Source organism: Salvia splendens, chromosome 11 (genome assembly GCF_004379255.2).
Source record: "Salvia splendens isolate huo1 chromosome 11, SspV2, whole genome shotgun sequence".
In the NCBI taxonomy this organism is placed as follows: Eukaryota; Viridiplantae; Streptophyta; class Magnoliopsida; order Lamiales; family Lamiaceae; genus Salvia; species Salvia splendens.
Window position 1 is genome coordinate 3,645,903 of NC_056042.1, and position 26,365 is coordinate 3,672,267.

At 39.0% G+C, this 26,365-nt stretch overlaps 4 protein-coding genes across 5 annotated transcripts; 2 read left to right on the plus strand and 2 right to left on the minus strand.

The window, feature by feature from the left end:
- Positions 1 to 423: 423 nt before the first annotated feature.
- On the minus strand, positions 424 to 8,187 carry LOC121755409 (protein PAT1 homolog). The gene is made up of 6 exons (XM_042150711.1): positions 7,516 to 8,187; positions 6,830 to 6,975; positions 4,817 to 4,873; positions 4,281 to 4,344; positions 878 to 3,012; positions 424 to 774 (listed from the first exon to the last, which is right to left on the minus strand). The coding sequence occupies exons 1-5, from the start codon at positions 7,595 to 7,597 to the stop codon at positions 905 to 907; spliced, it is 2,457 nt and encodes an 818-aa protein (XP_042006645.1). The 5' UTR covers positions 7,598 to 8,187; the 3' UTR covers positions 424 to 774; positions 878 to 904.
- A 9,167-nt stretch (positions 8,188 to 17,354) lies between these two features.
- LOC121756564 (serine/arginine-rich splicing factor SR45-like) lies at positions 17,355 to 22,115 on the plus strand. 2 transcript variants are annotated; one of them, XM_042152133.1, is made up of 12 exons: positions 17,355 to 17,684; positions 18,201 to 18,269; positions 18,799 to 18,887; positions 19,079 to 19,125; positions 19,210 to 19,290; positions 19,373 to 19,538; positions 19,624 to 19,873; positions 19,996 to 20,061; positions 21,210 to 21,323; positions 21,473 to 21,536; positions 21,627 to 21,664; positions 21,756 to 22,115. In XM_042152133.1, the coding sequence occupies exons 1-12, from the start codon at positions 17,458 to 17,460 to the stop codon at positions 21,823 to 21,825; spliced, it is 1,281 nt and encodes a 426-aa protein (XP_042008067.1). In that variant the 5' UTR covers positions 17,355 to 17,457; the 3' UTR covers positions 21,826 to 22,115. The 2 variants fall into 2 exon arrangements, with proteins under 2 accessions (XP_042008067.1, XP_042008066.1); XM_042152132.1 differs by having other exon boundaries at positions 17,356 to 17,684; positions 19,624 to 19,885.
- Positions 22,108 to 24,483, minus strand: LOC121756565 (protein Iojap, chloroplastic-like). Its single transcript, XM_042152134.1, has 5 exons — positions 24,179 to 24,483; positions 23,624 to 23,750; positions 22,942 to 23,080; positions 22,744 to 22,832; positions 22,108 to 22,406 (listed from the first exon to the last, which is right to left on the minus strand). Exons 1-5 carry the CDS (start codon positions 24,368 to 24,370, stop codon positions 22,285 to 22,287), a joined length of 669 nt encoding a protein of 222 aa, XP_042008068.1. The 5' UTR covers positions 24,371 to 24,483; the 3' UTR covers positions 22,108 to 22,284.
- Positions 24,484 to 24,743: 260 nt separating this feature from the next.
- LOC121753900 (60S ribosomal protein L27-3-like) lies at positions 24,744 to 25,341 on the plus strand. The gene has a single exon (XM_042149194.1). The coding sequence runs from the start codon at positions 24,798 to 24,800 to the stop codon at positions 25,203 to 25,205; it is 408 nt and encodes a 135-aa protein (XP_042005128.1). The 5' UTR covers positions 24,744 to 24,797; the 3' UTR covers positions 25,206 to 25,341.
- The last annotated feature ends 1,024 nt before the right edge of the window (positions 25,342 to 26,365 follow it).

Here is a 26,365-nt window from a genome sequence, read left to right on the forward strand (position 1 = left end):
ACATGGAGCCGTCTCCAACCCGACCAGTCGCCCCCTCCCGACGTGACGCCGCAGCGGCCGATCCCGACCCCGCCGCGACCGCTTCCGCCCCAGCCAAAAAGAAGCGGAACCGGCAGCGGGCGCAGAAGTTGCCGCCTCCCGGTGATTGCGATGAGTACGCCCCCGGTCGTACAAACTACACCGACGAGGAAACTCTCATTTTGGCCCGGTGTTGGGTAGATATATCGGAAGATCCGATATTCGCGAACAAATAAATAAAATGATGATGTGGCGCGCCATAGGGCGCGCCTTAGGGCGCCCCACTGCAGGTGGGGAGGTAGGAGGATAAAACTGCTGACGTGGCGCGCCATAGGGCGCGCCTTAGGGCGCGCCTTAGGGCGCCCCATTGCTAATGCCCTAAAGGAGAAATTATTAGCCTGTTCATATTCGACGAAAAACATAAGAGCAAGCTCACTTAACATAGGTGAAGTACAGAGAATACTTTCCCACCCCTATTCTCAGGAGTAAGGAGCAACATGTTTCTTTCCAACTTTACAATTCTAACTCTAAAAGCCATTCACGATTTGCACAACAGAGCGACAAATGTAAGCTCTTGAGTAAAGCAAAAAAAAGAGGACGATAAAATACAGTCCACAGAGAGACAACTTCGAATTTTATCCCACCATGCACCGGTACTATGAGAGATGGTGAAATTCATCGCAAAACAAAACCAACTTGGATGATAAGCATCTGTCCAGCTTGAAGCTGATGATGGAGGTGACTGGCTTGATCAACCTTCGCCAATTTCAAATTCACACGTTCAAATATGCAAAGAGAATTCATTACAAGGGTGCAGCAAGTGGTTTGTAACACTTGAGGGTCATCTGATAGGGGATACCTGTCAAAAGGAGAGGCACACGGGTGATCATGAGCTACCACTTCCTCCACTAAGACCAGCCACAGGCATAGACCGCTTCACAAATTCCAGCAGCAGTTGTCTTTGCTGATCACTTGTGTGAGGGAGGCTTGCACGCAAGAGTTCAACGGGCATTTCTCTGCTAATTGCTTTGGTAACATCAGCCCCAATCGTAACTGTGTCTGGTGAGCCCTGGCTGAGGAAGGATTGCACAGTAGAGTCATATTTATTGAAACAGTACTTTGTAAGAAGGCTGAAGAACGCATCAAAAGAGGCCTGCCAGAAAGCCCTGTTAGAAATGCTGCAACTATCAGCAGCATGGGGGTTCGTCATAAGCTCAGTTGCCCTCTCAAGAACAGATTTAAGAACAATAGTAGCCCCATCTCCAGCAGGACTCCCTACTGGACGCAAAGGAGGATGCTCAGCTGAACAGACAACTGATGCAAGACAGGCTGCAAGTGCTTTGAGCTCCATACCATGGATACAAGAAGATATAGTCTTCACAAGGTTTTCAGTTGTCATGGATGCGCCAGGATCAGGAGAAAGATTTCCAAAAAAGAACCTCAAATTTCGGAATATGGCCATGCAGACAGCTCGAACAAGTTCACCAGGAAAAAGAAGTTGAAGATACCTTAAAAGAAGCTTCCTACCCTTTGGAAGAGAAACTAATCTCAAGAAAACAAGGTCATCCTTGGATGACAAATTCACAGCATTGCCATTATTCCCTAGTGGGTCAATCAGATGGAATGATGATGCAATTTCCTCGAGCAGAATTTGTTTCCTTTGTTTCAGCTGCACCCCACCATCCGGTAACTGATTAAACTGCATAAACCTGTCTATATCATCAATATCAAGTAGTAGGCAAATGCCGTCTTCAATAGTCACCCTAGCTGCAAGCATAGGCTCCTGCTCCAAAGGCTTCTCACCAGGTTTTGTTTCACCACCAGCCCCACTTGATAATTGGGAGTCAACTTCTAGAAGTGGGCGCGGCCTGCGTATTGAGGAGAAATTAACCCTTCCAAGAGCATCAACCTTGAGAAAAGCATGTGGCTCATCACTTGCACGGGCCCTCAAAGAACCATCCACCAAATTAGTTGGGCAAAAATGGTGCCTCAGTTTAGCACCAGCAGATTTTCTAGCTAGACAAGCTTGATAATAGTAATCTTCAATATAAGGATCATTGCTATGGGTAGCAGCAAGCTGTACTCTGAGAATATTCTCGAGTTCATCTGCACTCATGTGCTTCGACTTAAACCTCGGCCAGCTTGTATTACCCCTCTGGTTACCAAAATCCGGACCTTGATGAGGATAGCGCATTCCTTGTCTGCCTCTCGGCATCGGCATAGCTCTTTGATCTCTCATATCAGGGAACCCATGTACGTCAAAGTTGTTCAACATAGGTGGTGAAGAAGAAAGTCGGGGATTGAATAGTTGAGACTGCAACCCTGATGGATGACCATACGACGGTGGAAATGGATGCTGAGTTCTGATTTGCTGAGCATGCTGGAGAGGCATCATCTGTGAGCGCATTAAGCCATTCGGATGGGATAGCTGTTGAGTAGCAACATTGCCCGGGTGGACAGAACGATCACCAAGATAACTATTCTGATTCCCCCATTGGTTCTGAAGTCGACCATTGACAGGCAAATCATGAGGTAACTGAGGCAAGTTTCCACCAAATTGGGCCCCAGGAGGCAAGCCAGTCAATTGATGCTGAGTATTATTGTATGGTGAAAGATTGGATGAAGAAATAGGCAATTGGTGACCACTAGAGTGGTGCGCAAGATTAGGATGGTTGGACTGGCCAATAGGTGAGGGTTGTTCAGATCTGCCACCAGGAGGTGGATATGAAGTAAATGGTAGTTTTTGAATAAGATTCGGTTCGCTGGAATAGTTATGATGTAAGTTTTGTGGTTCATATGGGTGCTGCTGCTGTTGTTGCTGCTGTTCAGGGTATGATGATGTTCTCTGCAATGACTTGGATTCCATGATTCTGAAAGAGGAATAAGGTTGTGAGGACAGTTGATCCGTTTCATGAGTGGTTTCAACATTAAAATTCCGCCTATCGAGCCAGTTAGTGTTGTCTGGCCCTTGCATCCACTCAACAGCAGAGGAACCTGCAGCAAAACACATGAGCAAAGAAAATATTGACTAACTACTAATAAAAAATAACCCATACTAGGACAGTATCCTTTTGTTTTTAACCTCAGCAGAGCTTCCAATCGTAATCTACATCACTGAGAACCTTAGCACGATATCATTTCCATCCAAAATCATTGACACCTTGATTAAAACTGGAAACCATCCATGGTTCAACCAATTTACTAGTACTGCCATAAAAGAGCTCTACTTCTTACAAGATTGACTCTGCTTATTAACCCTTTTATATGGTTTAACTAATTTTAAGGGAAAATGTAATGGCATACTCCCTTCGTCCCATAAGAGTGTGCTCACTCTTCACAGGCATGGGTTTTAGTAAATCTTAGGTAGTCATGGTTTTAAGTGCAGAAAATGTCTCACTTTTATTGTAGGGGTATGTCAGTACGTGGAGAAACAATCCCACTTTTTGTTGTTAAAGGATAAAGGATGTGGGTCATCCTTTGTTCATTGTCAATAAGTTGAAAAGGGTAAAAACTATAAGGGGTAGTTTTCAAAATCAGAATCAGCACAATTATGTGGGACGGACAAAAATGCAAACTGAGCACACTCTTGTGGGAAGGAGAGAGTATGAGTATTATAGGACTCCCTCCGTAATTGGGCGGCACGGGATTTTAAGCAACTTTATTTTGTGTGTTACGGGGAGAGAGTAAAGTAAGAGGGGGGGGGGAATAAAGTAGAGATAGATGTTTTCATTTTTAGTAATGGGTCATCTTGGTTGGGAAAAACCAAAAAAGAAAGTGGGTCATCGAACTTCAATGGGACAGAGGGGTACTATATTTAGTATTTTTTGAAATAATCATCTAAACAGTTTTATACAATTAACAAATCGAAAGTATAGCATACACATAGAAATATGCAACACAGTTTTGGTTAGCACACTTTAGGTGACTGGGGATTCCTATTTCAAGTCAATATCTATATTATATTCCAACCTATTGCTTCAATTTAGTGGAAAAGTTGGTGTTTAAGAATTAGTGATCTTATCTAAAACTATACATAGAATATGCATTATATTTAGCCATGTTTTGAACTTGAATGTTTCGCCTATATGAATCTATATTTCCAGGAAAATTTAAAATTGAACCATAAAAACTAATGTTAATGTAAACTTACTGATGACAGAATATGTTGGATTATTAACTTCAACAATTTTTAGGAACTGATAGTAGGCAGAATAAAAAAAATGTTATGGAAAAACGACTTTAATCTACCTAGATGAACTTACTTTCTCTAGAATCCCAGTCAGGACGAACTCCTGCACTTTTTGGCCCACCGACAACATTGTTCAACTATACATAGAAACAGTAGAAATACATAATAAGTTCATAAGGTACAAGAGGCAATTTAAGGTCAAAACAAGCATGAAACATGAGCATCAGAGAGCATTCATCTAATAATCATATGAAAAAGATACACTTCTGGAGGTAATCAAACATATATAATATTAATACTTTCCAAAATATCCAATAAAATTATAAGAAATGGCTAGTACAGGGAAGGAAATTAAAAGAGACAGGTTGAAACTGAAACTTAATCACACACAATGGAACAGGGCACAACCAACTGGTACAATCAGTTTGAACATTAGAGTCATGAATTAGCCCTTTAAGGGCAACACTTCATGGGAGAAGGGGAGGAGGTGGACAGAGAATGTGGAGAAGAATATGATATAAAAATATAACACAAGCATATTCGAGAACTGAAAATGATCTGAACTTGATAAGCATTTGAGCAAAATTCTCCACCAATTCGATACCTCACCTTCGAAAATGATTTTGAAAGATCACCAATTTCAGCCAGAGATCCCAAGCCATCTGCCTGCAAAAAATATAACAGAGAGAGAGAGAGAGAGAATCAAGTACATTCCCAGATGGGCAAGTCGTGTTATTGAATGGTGATGAAATGTCACTCTTATCACTTAAGCATCAATAGGATACCATCTAACTTGGAAAGTGCAAACTTAACATCTAGAACTGGCTAAATGCATGTGAGAAGAACAAGCAGAAAGCATGTAAAACAACTTTTAACATTGTTAACAACCACCTAATGTGTCAGCAACGCTATAATGCAACAACCAAATTTTCAGACTGGAAAGATCTGTATAGAGATTAACACTAGTAATTATCAGAAACACAAGCATAAGCTAGTAATTATCAGAAACACAAGCATAAGCTCATCCAGCAAACATTATTATATACTAAATCAATACATTAAAAAAGAAGAGCAGCAAAGCATCCAACCTAGGTCTGTTAAGAATACCTTAAGAATATACAATTTCAAAATCAGCCCAACTTCATATCTATTGTAGAAATGAGAAAAGAACATATATATGGAAATTATAATTCTACAACCCGTTGCTATGAAGAGGCCAATGTTATCAATCTCGTATGGCGGCTTATGGGGGTTCGCCTAAAAACCGCCACAGGGATATGGCGTATTAGTATGGCGGATATGGCGGTTAATAATTAAATAAATAAAATAATACTTATATATTTATATATAATTCAGAAATTAGAAAATAATTAAAACATAACATTTAAAACACTTTAAACAATTAATAAAGTATAAAATACAACTCTAACCTCCACGTTTCTTGCATAATGCCTCATTCCTAAATACAGTACACATGCAATGTTGTCAAAAGTCGGATATGGCGGTGCTATGGCAGCGACATGGTGCTATGGCGTTTCCACCACTGAACGCCATGCCATAGCGCCATGACGCCGCCATATCCGCTATTTGATAACATTGCAAGAGGCTCACAACAAAGCTACATAACTAGTAAAAATTATAAAACACACAAGCATTACTACCATGAAGCAATTTTCATGATAGCAAATAATCATCAGTGTGTGCTCCTAAAACATTTCAGCTGTCACACAGGTGTGTAAAATACAAAATAGAGATATCCAAAAAAAGCCAAGAAAACATGAAACACTTGATGCAAGCTGCTGCCATCCTACAAACATGGATTTTCTATTCATCAAAGGATGTCAAGATCAATCAAGCAAAATGAGCATATCAACGCATTTCTTCATGAGCCTTATTCTTGACTACCCCGTGATTGTGCATCCAACCCCAAAACATATTAAATCGAAAAAGAAAACTAGTTAGTAAAATTTCTGAGAAAACCAAACCGACACCTCAAAACACATAAACTCCAGGCCAATAGAAGAAATAAATGTTACAGCATGCAGAAAGGCAGCTTTTGTAGCAACAGTCACAAGAATTAGCAGTAATAACTAAGCAAGAATGCATGTAATAAGAGAGCAAGTTTGCTAATCAGTAGCATAGCACATGATAACAGATTATGCAAAAGTCTACACATGAAAAGCCTAATCCCAAAAAATAATGCTGATTAGGTAGAGGTCAGAAGCCATGTACATACATACTAAGTGATTAACTAATAACTAATATTTATTATTTAAACCAATAAGAAGAGTAAAAGGTAACAAAGGACTACTAATATTGCTAAAACACTACAAGAAAAAAATAACTGAGGATGTATATAAATGTGTAATGAATTTCAAGTTATTCGCATGTACATGGAAAGTATCAACTGAAGCAAACACGCAATAAAATTTCATATAACAAGCACAGCAACAAATTTAGAACCAAGCAAAATCCATATGACAATGTCAAATTCATGCAGCCCTAACCCTGGGCTTATAATAATGTGAGTGAAAAATATACATGCACTAAATTCACCCCCATCCACCCACAGAGAGATTAACAAGGGATATAGATACAAATGGTTCAGCACTTAAAAGCAACCTGTTCCCCCTCAAATATAAACTCCTCTTCCTCGAACCCAACTGGAGCAACATCATCTTCTTCATCTTCTAGTCCCCCTAATTCAACTTCATCCACAGCATCATTGCCAAAAAATGCATATTGTGATGCATCAAACACTGCACCCCCTGCATTACCAAACAGAAGATTTCTAAAAAAGGAATAAACACCAGAGCCACATTTTAGGATCCTTCATCATCAAGACTATTACTAGAGTAGAACAAAAAAGCTCTCCAAATGCAATAACTGGCAAGGGTACCAGCCAGCTAAAACTTTAAAAGGAAAAAAAAAGTCAAACTCAAAAAAGAGTATAGTTCCGACTTCCAATAGCAATTGAAAGACAACCACTAGCAAGTCAAACTTCCGCAAGGTCAGGTCTCAGGTATAACAGTAAATCCTGGCTTAGCAAAATTTAAGTAGCGACTGATGAAATGTGCATGGTGCGTGAAAAATGGAATATTAAAATCACAACTATCCCAATACATCTTAGTAATACAGCAGAGGAGCAGAGCATTCGCAGCACTTTCACATCCAGTGAATAAGTTGTATGACATAATGAAATATTGAAATCAATATGCCAATGCTTAAAGAAATAAGTATAGCTATATCCACACAAAATACAAGCTTTAAACTACAAAATCAACAACAAAGATAAGCTCACAACGAACCTGTTGGGGCTGAGCCAAAAGGTTTAAGATCCTGAAGCTTGGATGAATCGCTAACACTGCCACTGCCTTCATATCCATCCATTTCGAAATTATATGCTCTAATCAATTAAAAATAAATTTCCATGAAGCAAAAACAACGAAATCTGTATCATACAGCTAACAATAACCCCCAAAATATTTGCAAATTTCCCGAACTTGGATAAGTAGTTGCAGGAAACTACAAAACCCTAAAAGCTACAAGTATGTAGGTCAAACTGTCAAATCTAAATCTAAAAGATGGTGGAGTGTGCAACTAAATTCTAGACAAAATTTCTAGGGTTTTTGGAAAAGGGAGATTCAAATTAGAAGGCGCGAAGTTGATGAACTTCCTTGCGATTCGCGATGTGTTCGGGGGTGTGGGGTACGGTGGGAATTGTGGTGCGGGAGTTGAGCGAAGATCCTTGAGATGGAAAAGCCCCAAACAGTTGAACCGAAATGGTGAATTTCGTAAACTAGGGGATTTGAAGAAGGTGTTTGATGTGGCGTAGAAATGACCTCGACGAGGCGTAGCTGAATCGATTGAATACAGATAATGATGATGAAATAGTGAGGAAGTATAGAGTTGTAGAATTGTGGATTGGAATCTCTCTGGGTCGCCGATGAATGGCGATTAGATTTTGGAACCCTAGAATGATTATTTTTATTTATATTTATATGTCTGTATAAATATTCAGATATTAGGAAATTACTTGTGTGTTTTACTTTTTTAAAATAATCGGTTGATGGAATAATTGATTTGATCATCCACAATGTGGCCCAAAATAATCTGACCTCCATTTTTCAGCAACTCAATTTCACAAAATCATTTTATAAAAGAAAATTACCGCATATTACTCCAAAATAAAAATTACATAAATCTAAACATAAAAAACTACAAAAAGGAAAAAAAATCGAGCTTCGCAACCTATCTTAGACTGGTCCCAACCCAAAGCATTGGTGTAGGTCATGAACGCTGCTTGAGCATTTTGATCCATTTCCGAAAAATATATAGAGTTGGACGTGTGTGTGCAATGAATATGAGAGGTGCGAAAAATATGAAAAGTAGCATATGGTTGTTGCAATGCACCAGCGAAAACCGCCAAGCAGCCTGCCTTTTTAATTTTAGTTAGTACTATTTTACAAAAAATCAGTCCACAATAGGCCACCAACCTTTGCTTGTGTTGTCTTTCTTTTTTTTGTTTTAATCAAAATTGAATTTATTGGGGATAAAGTTATTGCTCCATATAAAAGATTAAATAAATTTATTTCAAAGCATTTATTTTTTTTTTCATTTTGAAATGCCTACAAGATAAAGAAATATTTTTAAAGTAGTTTTTAAATCATTTAGAATATTACTCCCTCCGTTCCTGAAAATTTGTCACATTTCATTTTCTGCACTCATTGTGGAAAAATTGTAATAAATAGTTAAAGTACAAAGAGGGTAGAGTAAAATATAGAATAATGTAGAAAAGACTCATCTCTACATTATTTTTTCTCTTATTTTACCATTTCTCCATTTTAACTATTTATTATCGTTTTTTTTCAAAATGAGGGCAGAAAATGAAATGTAATGAATTTTTAGGGACGGTAGGAGTACATTTTGTAACTGTTTGAAATTAGAGGTTAAGTTGAGAACAATCTAATAACCATAAATCTAACTGAATATATTTGAAATGGGTGACAATGTTTTGTAGTAGTACATTAATTGTTATTGAAATACTTATATCATCTTAAGCATTTAGACAATTGTTTTAGTCACGGGTGGGGTGGCGGCAAATAAATTCATATAAAAGTTTTATTCGCAAAAAATTATCGTATCAATGTCTTTAAAACCTCGATCACACCTTTTGTAGGCGAATAAAGTGAATAAGAAATTAGAATAAAAAGAATAAGTAAAAAAAGGTATACACGTCTGACATTAATTGGAGAGATAAATAAGAGCATCTCCAATGGCGGACGTCCGGTCGGACGTCCCGGTCGACGTCCGCGACGGGCGACCGGGACGTCCGCCATTGTGGCGTCGAAGGTCGGATACGGACGTCCCGTGAGGACGTCGGGTGTCCTCGGACGTGCGGGGCGACGGGCGGGCGGACGTCCGCCATTGTGGAGTGGGTCGGACGTCCGGTAATTAATTTTTTTAAAAAAAAACTCTATATATACGGCTCGTTGAACTTCATTTCATTCGCACCACTTGTGTTAACAAGTTTCTCTCTTCTTTTACTACAAATTTCATTTCTACTTAATGGAGAACGATAGGAACTCCCCTGCCACGAGCGAGTCGCAGACTCCGGCGTTTCCCATCGACCTGGAGGGAAACGTAAGCGGAAATGCGACAACAGTTCCGACAATGTCAGGGATGGGTGGGATGGGTGGGATGATGTCCCCTTATATGTACAATTGGATGGGTGGGATGGGTGGGATGATGCCCAGGGCTGCGGGGATGGGGATGGGGGGCATGACCCCAAATATGATGGGGATGGGTGGGATGATGGCGGGGATGATGCCGGGGGGAGGGGGTGGCATGGGCCCACAAGCGAACGATGTCTATCGGCCAGTTATCGATATGCTGTCTACTGATACCCATTCCACTTATGTTCCGGAGACTCAGTTCACCAGCTTGGAAACTTTCTCTTTAGAGGAGTTTGGGCTATCTCCAGTCAGGGAGACTCCAGACAGGGGGAAGGGACGTGGCAAGGGCAAGGGGAAAGCCCCGGGCTCTTCCTCGCGAACGGTGGCAGAGGAGGAGGATGAGGATGAGACGGGAAAGAGGACGGTATGGAGCCCGTGGGAAAATGTCGCGCTTGCGAAGGCTTGGGTTTCAGTAGTCGAGGATCCCTATATCGGTGCCAACCAACATATTGACAGACTGTGGTATCGCATCGCTGAAGCCTACCACACACACAAACCGGCTGGGGCGAAGCGTCGCGTTCCCGAACAGTGCCGGAAACAGTGGGAGCGGTTGAGGCCTAAGCTTAGTCGATTTGCGGGCCTCTACCAAAACAATCTCCGCCAGGCAAGCAGCGGTATGTCCGGAACCGTGCCTTTGCTCAGTACCCCGACAGAGCCTTGAAGTTCAAACAATTCGATCAGTGGGAGGCCTTTCTCGTGGTGAAGGATTCCCTAAAGTTTTGTGGGGGAGTCGAATCGGGCTGGGCGAAGCGGACGAAGATCAACGCTTCTGGTGAATACAGCAGCAGTGCTGGTTCGCACAAGCTCCCAGAAGCCGACGAAGTGTCCCCGCTACCTCAATCAGACTCTCGCCGCCGTCGTCGCCCGGTTGGGCAAAAGGCTGCGCAGCGGAGGGCTAGGGGAAGCAGCAGCGGGTCGTTCGAGGTCCAATCGGAGGCCCCTGCTCCCCCAGAAGATATCGACCGACTCGCCCGCGCGCAGTTAACGACTAGCTTGGTCCGGACCATGCATAGGTGGCATAGCACGACCGATCCGGTGTACAAGGGGATGTTGAAGGATGTCATCGATGGATGTCGACGCGATTTGGGGATGCCACCCATTGGAGATGATGGAGCCGAGATTAGCGGCGGGGACGACGGGGCCGGCACGGGCCACGGGGGCGGCACGGGCGACGAGGACAGCGCGGAGTGAGCCGGGGATATTAGACTATGTATTTTTCTTTTTTTGAATGACTATGTATTTTGTTTTTTTTCTAACTATGTTTTTTTTTATGTTTTATGACTATGTATTTTTGCTCGTATTTTGCTTTCCCGTATTCCGTGTCAAAATTATAATTCCGTTTTTACGTAGTTACATTATTGTGATTTTTTTATTGCGGGAAGTCCTAGTGGGAAGGGCGATGGGAAGGGCGGATTGTGCAGGGAATGTCCTAGTGACGTGGCATGAGGTGTTTTTGGGATGTCCTTGTGGATGTCCGAGTGGGACATCTGCCCACTAGAGATGCTCTAAGAGAAAGAGAGTTGTGTTGTACAACCTGAGATAAGCTTCGCACGTTTTGGGGGTTCTATTCAATACCACTAAGATATAAATCATTCATTTTTAACGGGTTCAACTCCTATTTAAAGGTTATAAGTTATAAGATCCAAAACGCATAAAATGGGATGGGTCGAGACGTAAAGTTAGCCTTGATCTCACCTTTAGGGTGTGTTCACTTTCTTAGATATAGCAAGAATTGGGGTTAATTCTTTAGAAATATGGGGGAAATCTGTTGTTTGGTATACATGTTTCAATTCCGTTAGGCCCAATATTGTACAAGGGCCCGCACTGTTGCAGCCTTATTTCCCCATATTTATTTCATTCAAAATTCGTGTGTTTTAATTGTTGGTTGTACTGTTGGACCATGAGTTGGACATGTAAATGACCATTTTGCCCCCCAAAAAATCAATTCCCTCATGCAGTCAACCAAGTAAAAGGGTACAGGATGGAAATATGAAATTCAGTGCATAAAACATCTCTCCAAAACATGTCTAATTCTTATTAACTGAACATTTGTTTTTATTTCATACTTGGTGGGCCACCCACCCTCAAATCTGATACAGTTTGTTAACCTAATAATTTCATATCAGTGAAACTGAACACACCCTAATTTCTCATTTTGAAGATCAATACCTAGTCGAGTAAGTGAGAGATGTACAATAAGAACAAATACGTTGATGTGTGTTTTATTATGACATTCACAATGGATTCAAAAATAGCCCCAAAATTCGCTAGAACCCATTTTTCTCCTGTCACGTTTGCATTTTAAATTCAACGTTTGCATTTTAAATTCATCCCCAACAGTTGTGATGGAATAGTCCCCAAATCCACTGAAACCACCGCCGGCGAACGACGAGTAGTGATTGCACGGTCGCCACCGCCCACGTCCCCTTAAATGCCCACTTGCAATAGCGCCGACAATTTCGATGTATGCAGCCGACGAAAAACAGCACTACTGTGAATGTTCTTATCACTAAAAATACTATTAAGTGGACAATGCAAGCATAAAGACCAGGGACGGAGATACCGGCGGCCAAGCCACCGCTCCAGCGGGGGCTTGGCCGGAACCGGAGCCATACCCCCCACTATGCAGTCGCGCCCAGCCAGATTTCCGCCCCGGCTTCGAATGGCCTGAATTTCTATGTATAATGTGTCTGCGAGTCTGCGATGGCGAAATTGGAAGAGGAAGAGCCGAAGAGGCGAAGAGCAGATGAACAGCAGATCCCCAATTTGAAGAAGACAGAAACCGCAGAAACCGCAGATCCCCAATTTGAAGAAGACGACCCAAGATGAAATTGGGCTTTTAATTGGGTCATTAATTATTTGTATTGGGCCAATAGATACTACTCTGCTAATAGGCCAAATTGCATAAACAAAATTTGTTTTTTTGTAATGGGCCAATAGATACTACTCTGCTAAACGGTATTCAGATCTTAAGTAGTACCAGAAGTTGACCTAATCCCTAACAAAAAGCAGCCACTAATTTGCTTCTAATCATATTAATTACTTTACTCTTTACCTAATTCTGTTTAAATATCCTTTACTTTCGGGAAATGGGTAAATCTCATGCTACAGAAATTAATACAGCTTTTGGAAAGTCAGTCCTATTAAATTTATGTACCAAATTTATAATACAATTATATCTCCTCCTCAAAACATATAAGAGGCAGCCGCACAAATTTACTTGCCACAGATTACAGCAGCAGCCTACTAAAATCTATGCATAAGTACAATATTTAGCCTCTACTTGCAGAAAATTTAGAGATTTGATTCTTTAATTGTGATTTAACTTTTGATTTTGAATTAATAGTATGAAATTTGAAATTATTTATTTATGATTTTAACCGTGTTGCTTGAATAGGAAAAACCTAATTAACTTTTTGCGAATTGAGAAAATAAAAGTTTTTGAATCATTACAATTTGATATATAAAAATATGTAGTTGTGACGTGAATTTGACATAAATATTTTCTTAATGTAGTTTCTTACTTTCTTATTTCTTATACAAGTAGTAGATTACACACTGCAGAGGTGATTTAAAATTATCTAATGATTCTAATTAATTTTGTTTATTCTTGATTGCAGTTATGCATCAATATTTTAAAAAAATCAAGGAATGATTCAACTTCTAGTTCGAGTATTGCAACCCCGAACCCGACTGTGAACCAAGATGGAATTAATGTTGCGACCACTTCTGTTGAGAGAGTATTTTCTTCGATGAAATTTATCAAGACTGATTTGCGAAACAGAATGGGAGATGGTTGGATGAATGATATCTTAGTTGTAGACACTGAGAGGAAAATTTTTAACAAAATTGAAAATGAGGCCATTTTTCGACGGTTTCAAGAAATGGCGTCACGTCGAAAACAATTATCATCTAAAGCCTCATAAAAATTGTAAAGACATTATATTTGAATTGAAATTATTATTATTATTATTATTTTTTTTTTTTTTTTTTTTTTTTTTTAAAGATTTGAGCACCGGCTTATTTGAAAGTCTAGTTCCGTCCCTGATAAAGACTATTATGTAGTCTTTAAGTATTGCGAGTAAACTTCAAACACTAGAGAGAACAATAATAAGTTTTCTAGTTTTATAACTAAAACATAACTTAAATAAGAATAAGTAAATAATAATAATAATAATTATTATTATTATTGAATTTATAAATCCAACATCCAACATTTAACTGTGATTTGTTTTACTAAGACTATCACTAATATCACATAATTCTTGCTAGGATCGTTGATTATAAACTTGACAGTATTATGAATAGGGGTGTCGAAACGGGTAGCGGGTATTGGATACCCGCACACTCTACCCGCTACCCGATGGAAACGGGTAACGGGTCGGAGTCGGGTAATCATATTTTTGGTTTTGCGGGTATCGGGATACCCGCTCGGGATACCCGATAATTCCGAAAATTACCCGATTTTAGTTTAGTATTTTGTAATTTTTAATTTAATATAATTTTTAAATTATCCCAGCCAATGACTTAGATTTCAACATATAATTTTTTTTATCTTTTTCCCTCTATTATGAGCAAAGTGTGTTTTTCTACACACAAATACCAATATTATATACAGTAGCATATGTATTCTATTAATATACACAGTAGCATATGGTACACATATGCATTATATACACAATAGCATATACATATACATATACATATACATATACATATACATATACATATACATATACTTATTAAATTATGGATGTTCAATGTCTAATGATTTGTGGACTTTTTTTATGTCTTTTTAGGATGCATCAAATACTAACATTATTAATCAACAATTTTCCATAACATTTAAAAAACAAAATAAAGAAAATATGACAGCATTAGTAGTACTATGTTAGAAACTTAGAATTAATTAATAACGTGGCTATTCTTTTGAATTAGCATATTTGCATTGAACGGAAAGCATAGTTTTGTATAGAAAATTACATTATTTGCTTCAAATAAGCACGACAAATTAACTATGCATACATTTGTTAACTTGAAATTTTAGAAATTAACGTGATTAAAGTTTCGAATTGATAGATTTAATCGTTGTTTAATCTGCAATTTCTAGAATATATAAAGAAATGCAGTAAGATCTTGTAGAGAGAACAAATGCAGCGAGATTATATAGAGAATATTATTGTTGATGAAGAATTATGTTTGTTAGGCTTCTATTTATGTAACAATTTGTATGTAAGTTTGTGTATTTACCCTACATTCTTTCTGCTCACATTTTTGCATTTTGCCCCCTAAAAGTTTTGGCACCATACAAATCCTTGTTTTTGGCTCTAATAAACTTTGTAAATGGATTCGAGTTTGAGAATCCTTTTAAAAATCTTAATATGAGAAACTTTTGTGTAAGATGATTTGATTGATTGTTAGTATTTTGTATAATCAACTTTGCTTTTCAAAGTTGATTCAATAAGCATTTGGGTTAAGCAAGTAAAAGAAACATTCTTTGTATTAACCATTGGTTTCAAAACATTTTTGCTGCATGCTTCATTCTATAAATTACAAATTTAAAATAAATAACAATGGAGTGAAGAAATGCAAGTTGGCGTAAAATATTTACCCAACCAAACAACCTTTTCAAGTTTGATCACAAATTCCCTCCCAAACTTTAATTTGAAAATTGGCTCCATTCCTTAAAATTTTCCCACCAAAATACCCTTCCTTTTAAGGATATATAGATATAGATATAGAATATAGATTGTTGGTGACTCGCCAATAAAAATGTCTAGATATTTTTTAATTGAATTATCTAAAATTATGTATTCAAAACACAATGGCACAATTGAATTTCATTGTCAATAATAGGATCGTAAAAACTGGAAAATTATTGCATATTCATAAGAATTGGAAAATAGTTTCATGTTTCGTTTTGAATTTAAAACATGTGCGAGACAATTGCTAACAATTTAATGTGTTTTAGGGTTGACAGAAGAAAATTCCATACACTTTTTATTTAAATTTACATGTTAACTGATGGTTGGGCGAATTTTTGATGGTAGTAAATGCAGGTAATAAATATAGATCACGACACAAGGAATTACGTGGTTCGATTTACTGAGGTAAATCTACGTCCACGGGAAGAAAGGAGGGCAAGATTGTATTGCTTGATCTGGTTTACCAGCTTACAAATACAGACTTGCTATATGATATTTGATGTCTAGAGAGCTTTTTTCCTCTCCTGGTCTATCTGATCTAAGTTCTATTTATACATTGAACTAAGATCGTGGCTTGCATCACCACTGACTAGGTCGTGGCTTACATCATCACTAATTAGGTCGTGGCTTACATCATCACTAATTAGATCGTGGATGTCGTGGAGGTCATGAGATCCTGCATGGGTCCACCACTAAATAGATCGTGTAGTGGAGGTCGTGGAGGTTCTGCATGAGTCCACTATCTCCCAGTTCGGTTGAAAACTGAGACCGAACTGCTGAACTATTGCCGAGCAGCTTTTGCCGATCTGAGAGTAGAGCTTGATTGGTCGGCTTTTACCGAGCTGTAGGCTGGGGCCGAACTCTTTGGTAATGCCGAACTGATACTCTTCCTTGGGCTTTGGGCTGATGGGCCGTCACTGCTATTGGGCTTGTTTAGTACGTACCCCATCATTAACAGATCGGACTATTCGTTTGATACTAATGTTTTAGTTGATAATCTATTTTTTTGCTCAAAGTCTCATGTTTGAAAATTAAAGATTAAAAATGTGTGAGGCCCGACAAAGCCCATGTTCCATCCCCAAATGAGCTAACTTGTCAAGAAAAATTAAAGCTCAATTTGTCATTTTTATCATTTATTTTAAGTTATTGAGAATTTGAACAAATCCAACTTTGATTTTATAAAAATTGTAAATTAAAAATATTAGTAATAACAATTTTAAATGTATACGAATCAAACTAAATATATGCAACAAAACAAACAATATTAAACATAATAAGCATAATGCTCACTTTTCACTTTCCTCCGTTCATAAAAATATGGACATTCAGGACGACAATTTTTATTCATCATAAAAAAATGGACATTCGGGACGACATAAGAATTAATTCATAATGGTAGAGTAAGAGACATAGAAAGATGATATTTTTAAGGGAAATCCCAAAATGAAAATATCTTTATTTTTATGGGAGGGAGAGAGATTATATAACAAGTATTTTATATAGTAGTTAAATGTATAAGTAACTTACACAATTTTCACAATATTATGTCGTGTTTATTAGTGAAATAATGATAGAAATACTATAGCTCTGAATAATTTGCCTATCGATATTGTTTTTGTACTAGTAAGTACAATATTGAAAAATAACAGTGAGGAGAGAAAAGAGAGCATAGAAATTAGAAACAAACACAACAGTCCCATCCATTTCATTTACATACCTTCTTTTTTATTCATTACATACCTTCAACTCGTTGAGTTACTGAGTTAGGTTAGGGTTTATCGGGAGATAGTACTTCAATCGCTCTACTCCAATGGCCAAACCCGCCCGCGGCCGCCCGGCGTCGCCGTCGGGATCAGATTCTCGCTCTTCTTCCCGCTCTCGCTCTCGTTCCATTTCCCGTTCCCGCTCCCGTTCTTACTCCGGCTCAGGCTCCCGCTCCCGCTCCTCTTCCAGGTCGCGCTCCCGCTCTAAATCCATATCCTCCTCCTCCTCTCTTTCTCGCAGCGGCAGCTCCCGCAGCCCTCCGCCGCGGAAAAGGTGAATTTCATCCGAGATTTCTCATTTGATTTTTCCATTTTCGTTATATGATATTTTGAAATGCCTTCATCTGTGTGGAGTGTGGACTTGTTTTTCTAAAAAATTTCGTGGAAGTCTTCCAAGATATCTTGAATTAAGTGTTTATTGGTTTAGATTTTATTACATTGGCGTATGATCCAGCTTCAAATATGGAATTCGCACTCCAAACCCATTAGTACCGTTTTGAATTGTAGTTGAAAGGCGGTGGGACAACTCTGTTAACTCCTTTTGGTTGGTATTTGGTTGATTAATTCGTTGACATGTGCCCTTGCTATCTTCTAATTCTCTTGAGCTGCACACCTTGGGCCATATAGTATTTCACTTCAGCTACGATTGTACGTCAATTTGCTAACAATGGACAGTCTAACATAACCATTTTGGGGCTATTGTGTAGCATATTTTTGGTCTTACATGTTTTCATGCTTCTTGAACTGTACCCAATTGACAGCGTTTTTCTTTCAATTATGGTTTGTGTAGTCCTGCTGAAGGGGCCAGGAGAGGTCGCTCACCTCCACCACAAACTAAGAAATCTTCCCCACCTCCAAGGTGAGAGAAATTCTTCCTTTAGTTGAATTGAAAGGTTGAATCTTGTTTCCATTCCATTTCTGGTAAAGCCCAACAGACTGTTTTTGAGATTTTGCTCCACTGTACTCTCATGATACAGTGTCAAACTTTGGAAGTAAATCAGATCATGAAATGATCCAGCCTAGAAGCTTAAACCTATTTATTGGAAAATTTGTGCCTTAAAATCAGTTTATAACTATTTTTTATATTCTATGGGCTTTGATGTGGCATTTTCTGAATTTTCTGGCTAATGGAAGAATTTTTTTGATAATCGAGAATCAAGATGCCTATGGTTTGGTTTCTCCATATTCTAATTTGATTATGTAACCATGTATGGCTGTTTTTTTTCTTCATTTGCCAACTATTCTGCTGGTCTACTTGCAAATTTCCAATTTTGTTTCTGTTGTTCTTTTAGTTTCATACTTTGGGCAGCTGTCTTTAGTACTGATATTTCAAGATATTTGTAGTGCACTAGTGATTTTTCCTATTCTTATCTATGGTATGTCTCCAGGAAAGCTTCACCTGCTCCTGAATCTCTTGTGCTGCATGTGGACCAGCTCAGTAGGAATGTTAACGAAAACCACTTGAAAGAAATATTCGGTATATTTACAGTACTTAACATTTAATCAGTTGCCATGTTTATTTTGCTATAAATTTATAGATTAGATGCATTATGCGCTAGTTATACTGGGAGCTGTTTATTCTATTGAATGTTTGGTTCATTGTCCTATTATTATCTCATTCGGTTTTTAAGTCTGGGCATTCGTTGCTTTGTTTGTTCCTTTTTGAAGGTAATTTTGGTGAAGTGGTGAATGTACGGGTGGCAATGGATCATGTTGTAAGTCTTATGCCCCAATTTTTTAATTACTCTCACATCATTGATACTTGTTTCAGTTTTGATGTAGTTATTTCCTGTCCACAGGTTAACCTTCCCAAAGGATTTGCGTATGTTGAGTTCAAGATTAGGGCAGATGCTGAAAAGGCCCAGTTATATATGGATGGTGTATGGTTCTGTTAGTTTTCCTAATCAAAGATTCTTCTGTTTCTGTTATCATGCAATCAATTTCTATTTGCCCGTGTTCCAGGCTCAAATTGATGGTAAAGTTGTTAGGGCGAAGTTTACATTACCTGAGAGAAAGAAGGTTGCTTCTCCTCCCAAAGCTGTTGCAACCACATCAAGGAGAGATGCCTCAAAAGCCGAGGACACTGCTGTGGATGGTGATAGAGATGATGAAAAACGCCTAAGAGATGGTAAGAGCTCATTTCGGAAGTGCTGTGCGTTGTTTTGTTGTATAGTTGTTTAAGCACATTTGGAAAATCTTCATGATATGATCAGTTTCTCCTCGTCGGAAGCCACTCTCTCCACCTCGAAGGAGATCTCCTGGACCACGAAGAGGATCTCCTGGACCACGAAGAGGATCTCCTGGACCACGAAGGGGATCTCCTAGACGAGAGCAAGATTCTCCTCCCCCACCTCGCCGTAGAGCTGATTCTCCTTACCGACGAGGTGACTCCCCTCCAATTAGGAGAAGGGCTCCTCTATCTCCTGCTAGAGGCCGCTCACCTTCTCCTCCGAGACGCTTCAGGTCACCGCCAAGGTTTAGCTCTCTTTTATCTGTCCCAAATGTCCCTGCACATTTTCTATTTTTTTAATCTGAAAGCAGGGGTTGGGGTCTCGGGGCAGCTTCTGATTATTTGTACTTGGTAGGTCATCTCCAAGAAGAATACGTGGTAGTCCTGTTCGTCGGCGATCTCCTCCTCCACCTAGGCGGCGGTATGTTAAATGAATGACTGCCTTTGCATTGTTCTTGATGATTCCTTTACTGCCTTGTTTGTCCCTTTCTTTTTTTCTGCTGTTCTGTGCTGTTATAAGGATGATCTTGCTTCAAATGTCATTATTCTTCCACTCCTTTTCTATTGGATATACCTAGATTCCAACTCTACTGAAGTTGGAGTAATACATTAAACTTCTTTTGTTTATCTTGTTTTGATTGGCCTCTTAGATTTTACAGGATGTAAAATGTTGCTAATAATTGCATAGATTGAATAGATGCCTTTTAAACGTAATAATGGCCCTTCATGGTTTGATAGTTCTGTTAAATGACCATTTGAACGAATTGCAAGTCTTATTAGGTGCTATCATTGCCTAAATATGTACACTACTATTCCTTGGGACCATAATTGTGACTTTTGTCTGAATAGGAACTTTCAAGTTTCAACTAACACCCAGCTAAATGATTCATGAAGCTAGTTTGAGAAAATTTTCTGGAATATTGGTGAGCTGTATGATTTGACAGACAAAGTATATCTCAACTTAATTAGATTTAGATCAGTATATGCTTTACAAACAAAATCTCATTTTACATAGTACTCCCTCCGTCCCACCGAGGATGACCCACTTTCCTTTTTGGTTTGTCTCAACCAAGACGATCCATTACTAAAAATATAAACACCTTTAAGTGTTATCTCTACTTTATTCCCTCTCTTACTTTATTTTTCCACTCAACACACAAAATAAAACTACATAAAATCCCGTGCCGCTCAAGGATGTGGTCATCTTCCTTGGGGGGAGGGATTACTTCTCGAGGGCTCTTGTTAAGGGTCTGATTAAATGGTTATATGTTTCTTTTAACTTATACAGTTTTAATGCTTTGAATTCCCATGTGGTTATTAATTGATTGTCTTTTCCACTGGATGCAATCTGTGATGTAATATACGTTGGTTCTTTACTTAGAATAGTGCTTTGGGTATCTATTAGGCAATGATAAATTGTTGACATAATTCACCAACATCGAACCTGTATATCTTAATGCTCCAGACTCTGAGTTTAACATCCTTGCTTGTAGATTACAATTTCTCTCTTTGCCATACTGGGCCATTTACTATTACCTTAACTCATTACATTTTCTCTCATTGCCATAGTTCACCAAGACGTCTCCGAAGTCCTCCAAGAAGGTCTCCTGTTGGTCGCAGACGTAGTCGCTCTCCTATGAGGAGGCCTGCTCGTTCACCATCACGATCACCCTCTCCTAGAAGGTGAAAATTGAATGTTTCATTAGTTTGGTTGATTGTTCATTTTTATTCCTTCAGAGAACAATGAGATATTAACTTTTCTTGAAACTAGCCAGTTCTACTGAGGTTGTTATCAGTCCTAAATGTGGTGTTTTCTCTTTTCACCTGTGCAGAGGTCGAGTGCCACCTTCTAGACGTGGGAGGTCTTATTCTCCGTCACCTAGTCCACCACGCAGGGTCTGTATCTCTTGATATCAAGTATTCTAAGGCGTATGTTCTTTTAGATCAGCTCAACTAATGCTTCTATAACTTGTCAATGTGCTGTAGGGACCTCGTAGGGTATCACGGAGCCGTAGCCCTCGAAGGTAATTTTACAAATTCTTGTGTCTCTACTATGATCATTTTAATCAGAAACTTCTTATGACCCTGTTTGATTTCATGACTATTTTCTGTCAGGCCTATCAGAGGGAGGAATAACAGCAGCAGCAGCAGCAGCACCAGCAGCTCTCCTCCACCTAAGCCATAAATCATGATACAACCTAGCTGAGTTGGACTTTCAGCAGTGCTATATGCTTTTGGGGGAAAATTGAGATCAAAATCTGACTTGTAATCCCTAATTTGTACCTGGCTGTTGCAGATGCTACGATACTTTGCCAATTAGAAAATTTCTTCTATGTTGAATCATTGTTATGAAAGAAATCATTTGTAGTTAACAATTCTGACATGTTTGGCAAGGTTTGATAATTTTCTTGATTGTAGGGTTCTTATGTTTGAGAACATAATTTCAGATTATCAATTGGATCGAACCTTCTCTAACTTGATTTTAGAGTAAATTGATTGATGAAGCGCAATGCACTCTGAATAAATGTTCTCAATCAATTGCTACAACAAAGACGTGTGTGACATATCCTATACACAATCTTCATCAACTTTGATAATCTAATATTCATATGGAGACCAAGCTGAGCGCAAGTTCTGATTTATTTTAATTGCGGAAAGGTTGCTGGTCCTCGAAAGGTAACTCGATAGGTGTTGCATTTGCATAAAACTCTTCCAAGTTGTAATGATCCCTTTGTGGAGGAAGAAAAATATGTACAACTACATCACCTGAAATAAGCATCAGCATACATTTTACAGTTAGCAGGCCAAGTTTTCAAGAACTACAGGAACACTTGCTAAAATCTCGTGTCACAAAATGAGATGGTCGATCATATCCTTGGCTGAACTTCCTACAGAAGGGCATTCATGATTCATATATGAAAAGGGAGATGCTGAACACTAATGCCAGTCACAATATAGGTGAAGCATAAAAAAGTAGAAAACCACCATATCCGAGATTTTACTTTTCGTCTTTTAGAGCATTTTTGTGGCAAAATTGCAGCGTAGTTTGTTTGTTCTGAAAACCATATGCTACACAATCAAAGTTGTAACCCAAGAAACATACCGAAGTCCAGCAATGTCCAGGAGTTGGGCTTGAAATCCCCAGTTGCGGTTCTCCCATATTCTGTTTCAGCTAAATTTCTTATTCTGGAACTAGAATAACAACATAAACCATTCTTTAGGTAAGATAACGTCTAATAAGCGATAAATTAACTGAACTGTCAAGTGTAAGCAAGATTAGATGACAAAGTAAGCGCCTTACCCAATAGCATCAACCTGAGGTCGAGAAAATGCAGTGGCGATGATGAAAAACCGAGTCCAATAAACTAGAGGTTTTACAAAAAGAAGCTTTATATCTGCTGCTTTTACATCACTAGCAACCTTGGCCAGTGCTACAGCAACTGCATCAACCAGAAGAAACTGTCGATTAATTTGTAATTCTAGCTCAAGAGAAGCAGCTATATAGTCCACATTTATTCCGATAAAGATGTAGAGAAACAAGGCGTGGAATATCAAATATGTGAAAAAGGAACCTAAGAACTCATTACATTACATGAATCCGGGTATACCCCTATTCTCCGAGGAACTGTAAAAGCAAAACAAGGACGCATGGAACCATTTCGCTCAGCCCATAAAGAGACTAGAATTGTTAGGTTCAATAGATGAGCAGGCTGAATGCCAATTTTGATGTGATATGCTCCTAAAAGTCAACTCTTTTGAGCTTCTTCATGCGTTTGCAAACTCACAACACACTCCCGTGAGACAACAAACATTACGTTCAAGATAAGTGCTACTCCATAGCACTCGCACAGAATTGTTGAAAGCTAGCATTACAAAAATAGCACAGTGTAGCAAAACTCTAAAATATCTGGCAGTGGGGCGAGATAATGAATCGAATACCCGATAACCATACTTATGGCGCACGTATAAGTATGGGAACTCACATGACAAGCTTTCAGCATCATCATCAACCTCCGCTATAACAGACTTTTGGTCGTTTCTCTTGAAGACGACCTTTCCATACTTGTCGAATAAGTCATCATACATATCATCCGTATCTTCACTCACATTCTGCAAGGAATATTACACAGCCTCAACAACAGAGACCACTATGCATATCAACAATCAACATGATGTAAAAGAACCAACTTATGGAAGAAGCGACTTCTAAGAATTTCTTGTTTATTGCCAGCAAAACTAACATACAAAAGGAGAGAAAAATAAATCATGTTGCCTAACTTGGCTCATTCATTCTTCTAGGTGCCACAAAAGGAGGGAAGAGAGTGATTGACATTTCTCAAAAAAAAAAAAAAAAACAAGGCTGATTGAATACAAAACAGCAACTGCAAAAAGGTGTAATCAGGAAATAATCTACTTTATGAATTACAAATAAAAAATAGACTAAAAGCAACGAAAATAAAAGAAGCTGCTTTTTTCACGCAACACATAAACCAGAAATACAAACTACTACTTGAGTTTGGAAGAATGAAGCTAAATACCGAGCCAGCGGATAAGGGTGGCAGCAGATGCTCGTGACGAGCAGTCATTGGTAAGGATTGGAAAGCGGTGTGGTTGGAAAGAGAGAGATTTTTGTGTCGCCGGAAATGGGCGCGGGCGCCGGCGCCGGGAGGGGAGGATTTGGTGCAGGAAGGAAGAACAGGGTGGTGAAGGGGGGCTGAGTAGATAATCATTTCAGCTAAATTATGCTACTGACATTAATCCTTGTTACCAGAATTTGAGAGGGAAGATAAACTTTTTGAGGAAAATGAGAGCAGAAGAAAAATAATCTGATCCTATGTTTTGAAAAAGATGAAATTTTGACATGGTTTGGGCTGGGCCTATTCTCTTATTCAACAACTACCTAAAAATAAATTAAGCTGTAGAGCGTATATAATAATATAAATCAAATTTTATTATTTTTGGTGATTTAAACTTGTGACTGAATTAAATCTAATGAAAGGTGATACAGTGATACTCATGGATTAGCCCACTTAGTGAGGCCCATCCAAATTTAAAACCCTAGAACCATTTCCCCCAAACTCATATATAAACGTAATCGAAATATCTAACAAATCCCTAATTCCCGATCGGCACACAGAAGCAGCTCCAAATTCAACAATGGTGAAGTTCCTCAAGCCAAGCAAGGCGGTGGTCCTCCTCCAGGGTCGCTACGCCGGCCAGAAGGCGACGATCGTGAAGAATTTCGACGACGGCACTCGCGACCGCCCCTACGGCCACTGCCTCGTCGCCGGCATCGCCAAGTATCCGAGCAAGGTCATCCGCAAGGACTCGGCCAAGAAGCAGGCGAAGAAGTCGCGCGTGAAGGCGTTCGTGAAGCTGGTGAACTACAACCACATCATGCCCACGCGTTACACGCTCGACGTGGATCTCAAGGACGTTGTCTCCGTCGACGCGCTCGTCTCGCGTGACAAGAAGGTCTCCGCCTGCAAGGAGGTGAAGAGCAGGTTCGAGGAGAGGTTCAAGACCGGGAAGAACCGTTGGTTTTTCTCTAAGCTCAGGTTCTGAAGCGATCATACAGCGTTTGGTTCCATTTTTTTGCTGTTTTATGTAGTTTGATTCATGAAGTTTTTTGTTAATGAGACTGAATTTATCATAAGACTATGATTTGAGTTTTATATGGAATCACAATTTTACACATGCCTCTCATTTTGTCACTGGTTTTGGTGATTGATTGCGGTTTGTTATTTACATATTTGTTCATTATATTCTTCGATTTACATATTTGTTATTTACATGTTCCTTGATTTTATCATTTCTGGTTGATTTAGAGTCTCTTGTCGTGGTATTTGATTGAAGTTTTCAACACATGGTGTTCATATTTATGCGTTGGTAGAGATCATACAAACTGAGATATTGTTTATATTATAATTCAATATAATGTCAATAGTTAACATGATATACCAAATTTTATGCTCTTGTGTTATAGCGATTCGGTTCATTCGATTCAACTTCAATCTCTCTTATTGAATTGCTTATCCATGTGTTATTTATGGTAAAACTTGCTATTGTCAAATAACAATGTTTTTTGAAATAAAAAACTTTGGTGTTGGGACGAATGATTTGGCATTGAATGAGAAAGCAGAGTATACGACTTAACAAATACTCCTAGTAGCATACAAGGCATAAGGGGCAATATATCCAAGAAGGATATAGTTTGGACCATGAAGAGCAGGTGGTTTCACTTAGAGATGAATCTTATCAGAAAATGATTCCAAACATGGGTGCCACCAATTCTGAACCATTGTTGCTGTTCTTCCAACCGCAACCAGCGCTTTCGGTTTTGAAATGCTAACCAACGGTTTTCCCCAGTTAGTTATTTCAGTGGTTTTACCGATTTTCTCGGTTTGGATCAAATTGATAATGAACCGACGATTCTCGATTTGAAAATAATGGAATCCAAACTGGACAACAAGCAGTTTTTTTCCCTCAATTTTTATATATGGAGTATAAAATGCAAAGGCATAATTTGTTGTTTCACATTCAAAATCCTAGCTTAGAGCATCAGCAGTGGCATCCGTCCCGGCAGAATTCCGCGGCGAACGTCCGCCATTGTGCATGGTATGCACGGATACGGAATTCCGCCGATGACACCGCAGTTCCGCGGCGTTATGCGGAATTCCGTCGCGACGGGCGTGCGGATGTCCGCCATTGCGTTGACTCCCACG

Bases quoted from the DNA above. Each gene is read 5' to 3' on its own strand.
- LOC121753900 (XM_042149194.1), top strand. From the start codon at position 24,798: ATGGTGAAGTTCCTCAAGCCAAGCAAGGCGGTGGTCCTCCTCCAGGGT.
- LOC121755409 (XM_042150711.1), bottom strand. From the start codon at position 7,597: ATGGATGGATATGAAGGCAGTGGCAGTGTTAGCGATTCATCCAAGCTT. The intron at 6,976-7,515 runs GTTCGTTGTGAG...TTGGTAATGCAG, and splicing joins TTTTGGCTCAGCCCCAACAG to GGGGTGCAGTGTTTGATGCA. The intron at 4,345-4,816 runs GTGAGGTATCGA...TTCTATGTATAG, and splicing joins TTTCAAAATCATTTTCGAAG to TTGAACAATGTTGTCGGTGG.
- LOC121756565 (XM_042152134.1), bottom strand. From the start codon at position 24,370: ATGATTATCTACTCAGCCCCCCTTCACCACCCTGTTCTTCCTTCCTGC. The intron at 23,751-24,178 runs GTATTTAGCTTC...TATTCCTTGCAG, and splicing joins CACCCTTATCCGCTGGCTCG to AATGTGAGTGAAGATACGGA. The intron at 23,081-23,623 runs GTGAGTTCCCAT...TGGTTGATGCAG, and splicing joins TGATGCTGAAAGCTTGTCAT to TTGCTGTAGCACTGGCCAAG.
- LOC121756564 (XM_042152132.1), top strand. From the start codon at position 17,458: ATGGCCAAACCCGCCCGCGGCCGCCCGGCGTCGCCGTCGGGATCAGAT. The intron at 19,539-19,623 runs GTAAGAGCTCAT...TGATATGATCAG, and splicing joins TGAAAAACGCCTAAGAGATG to TTTCTCCTCGTCGGAAGCCA. The intron at 20,062-21,209 runs GTATGTTAAATG...TCATTGCCATAG, and splicing joins CCTCCTCCACCTAGGCGGCG to TTCACCAAGACGTCTCCGAA.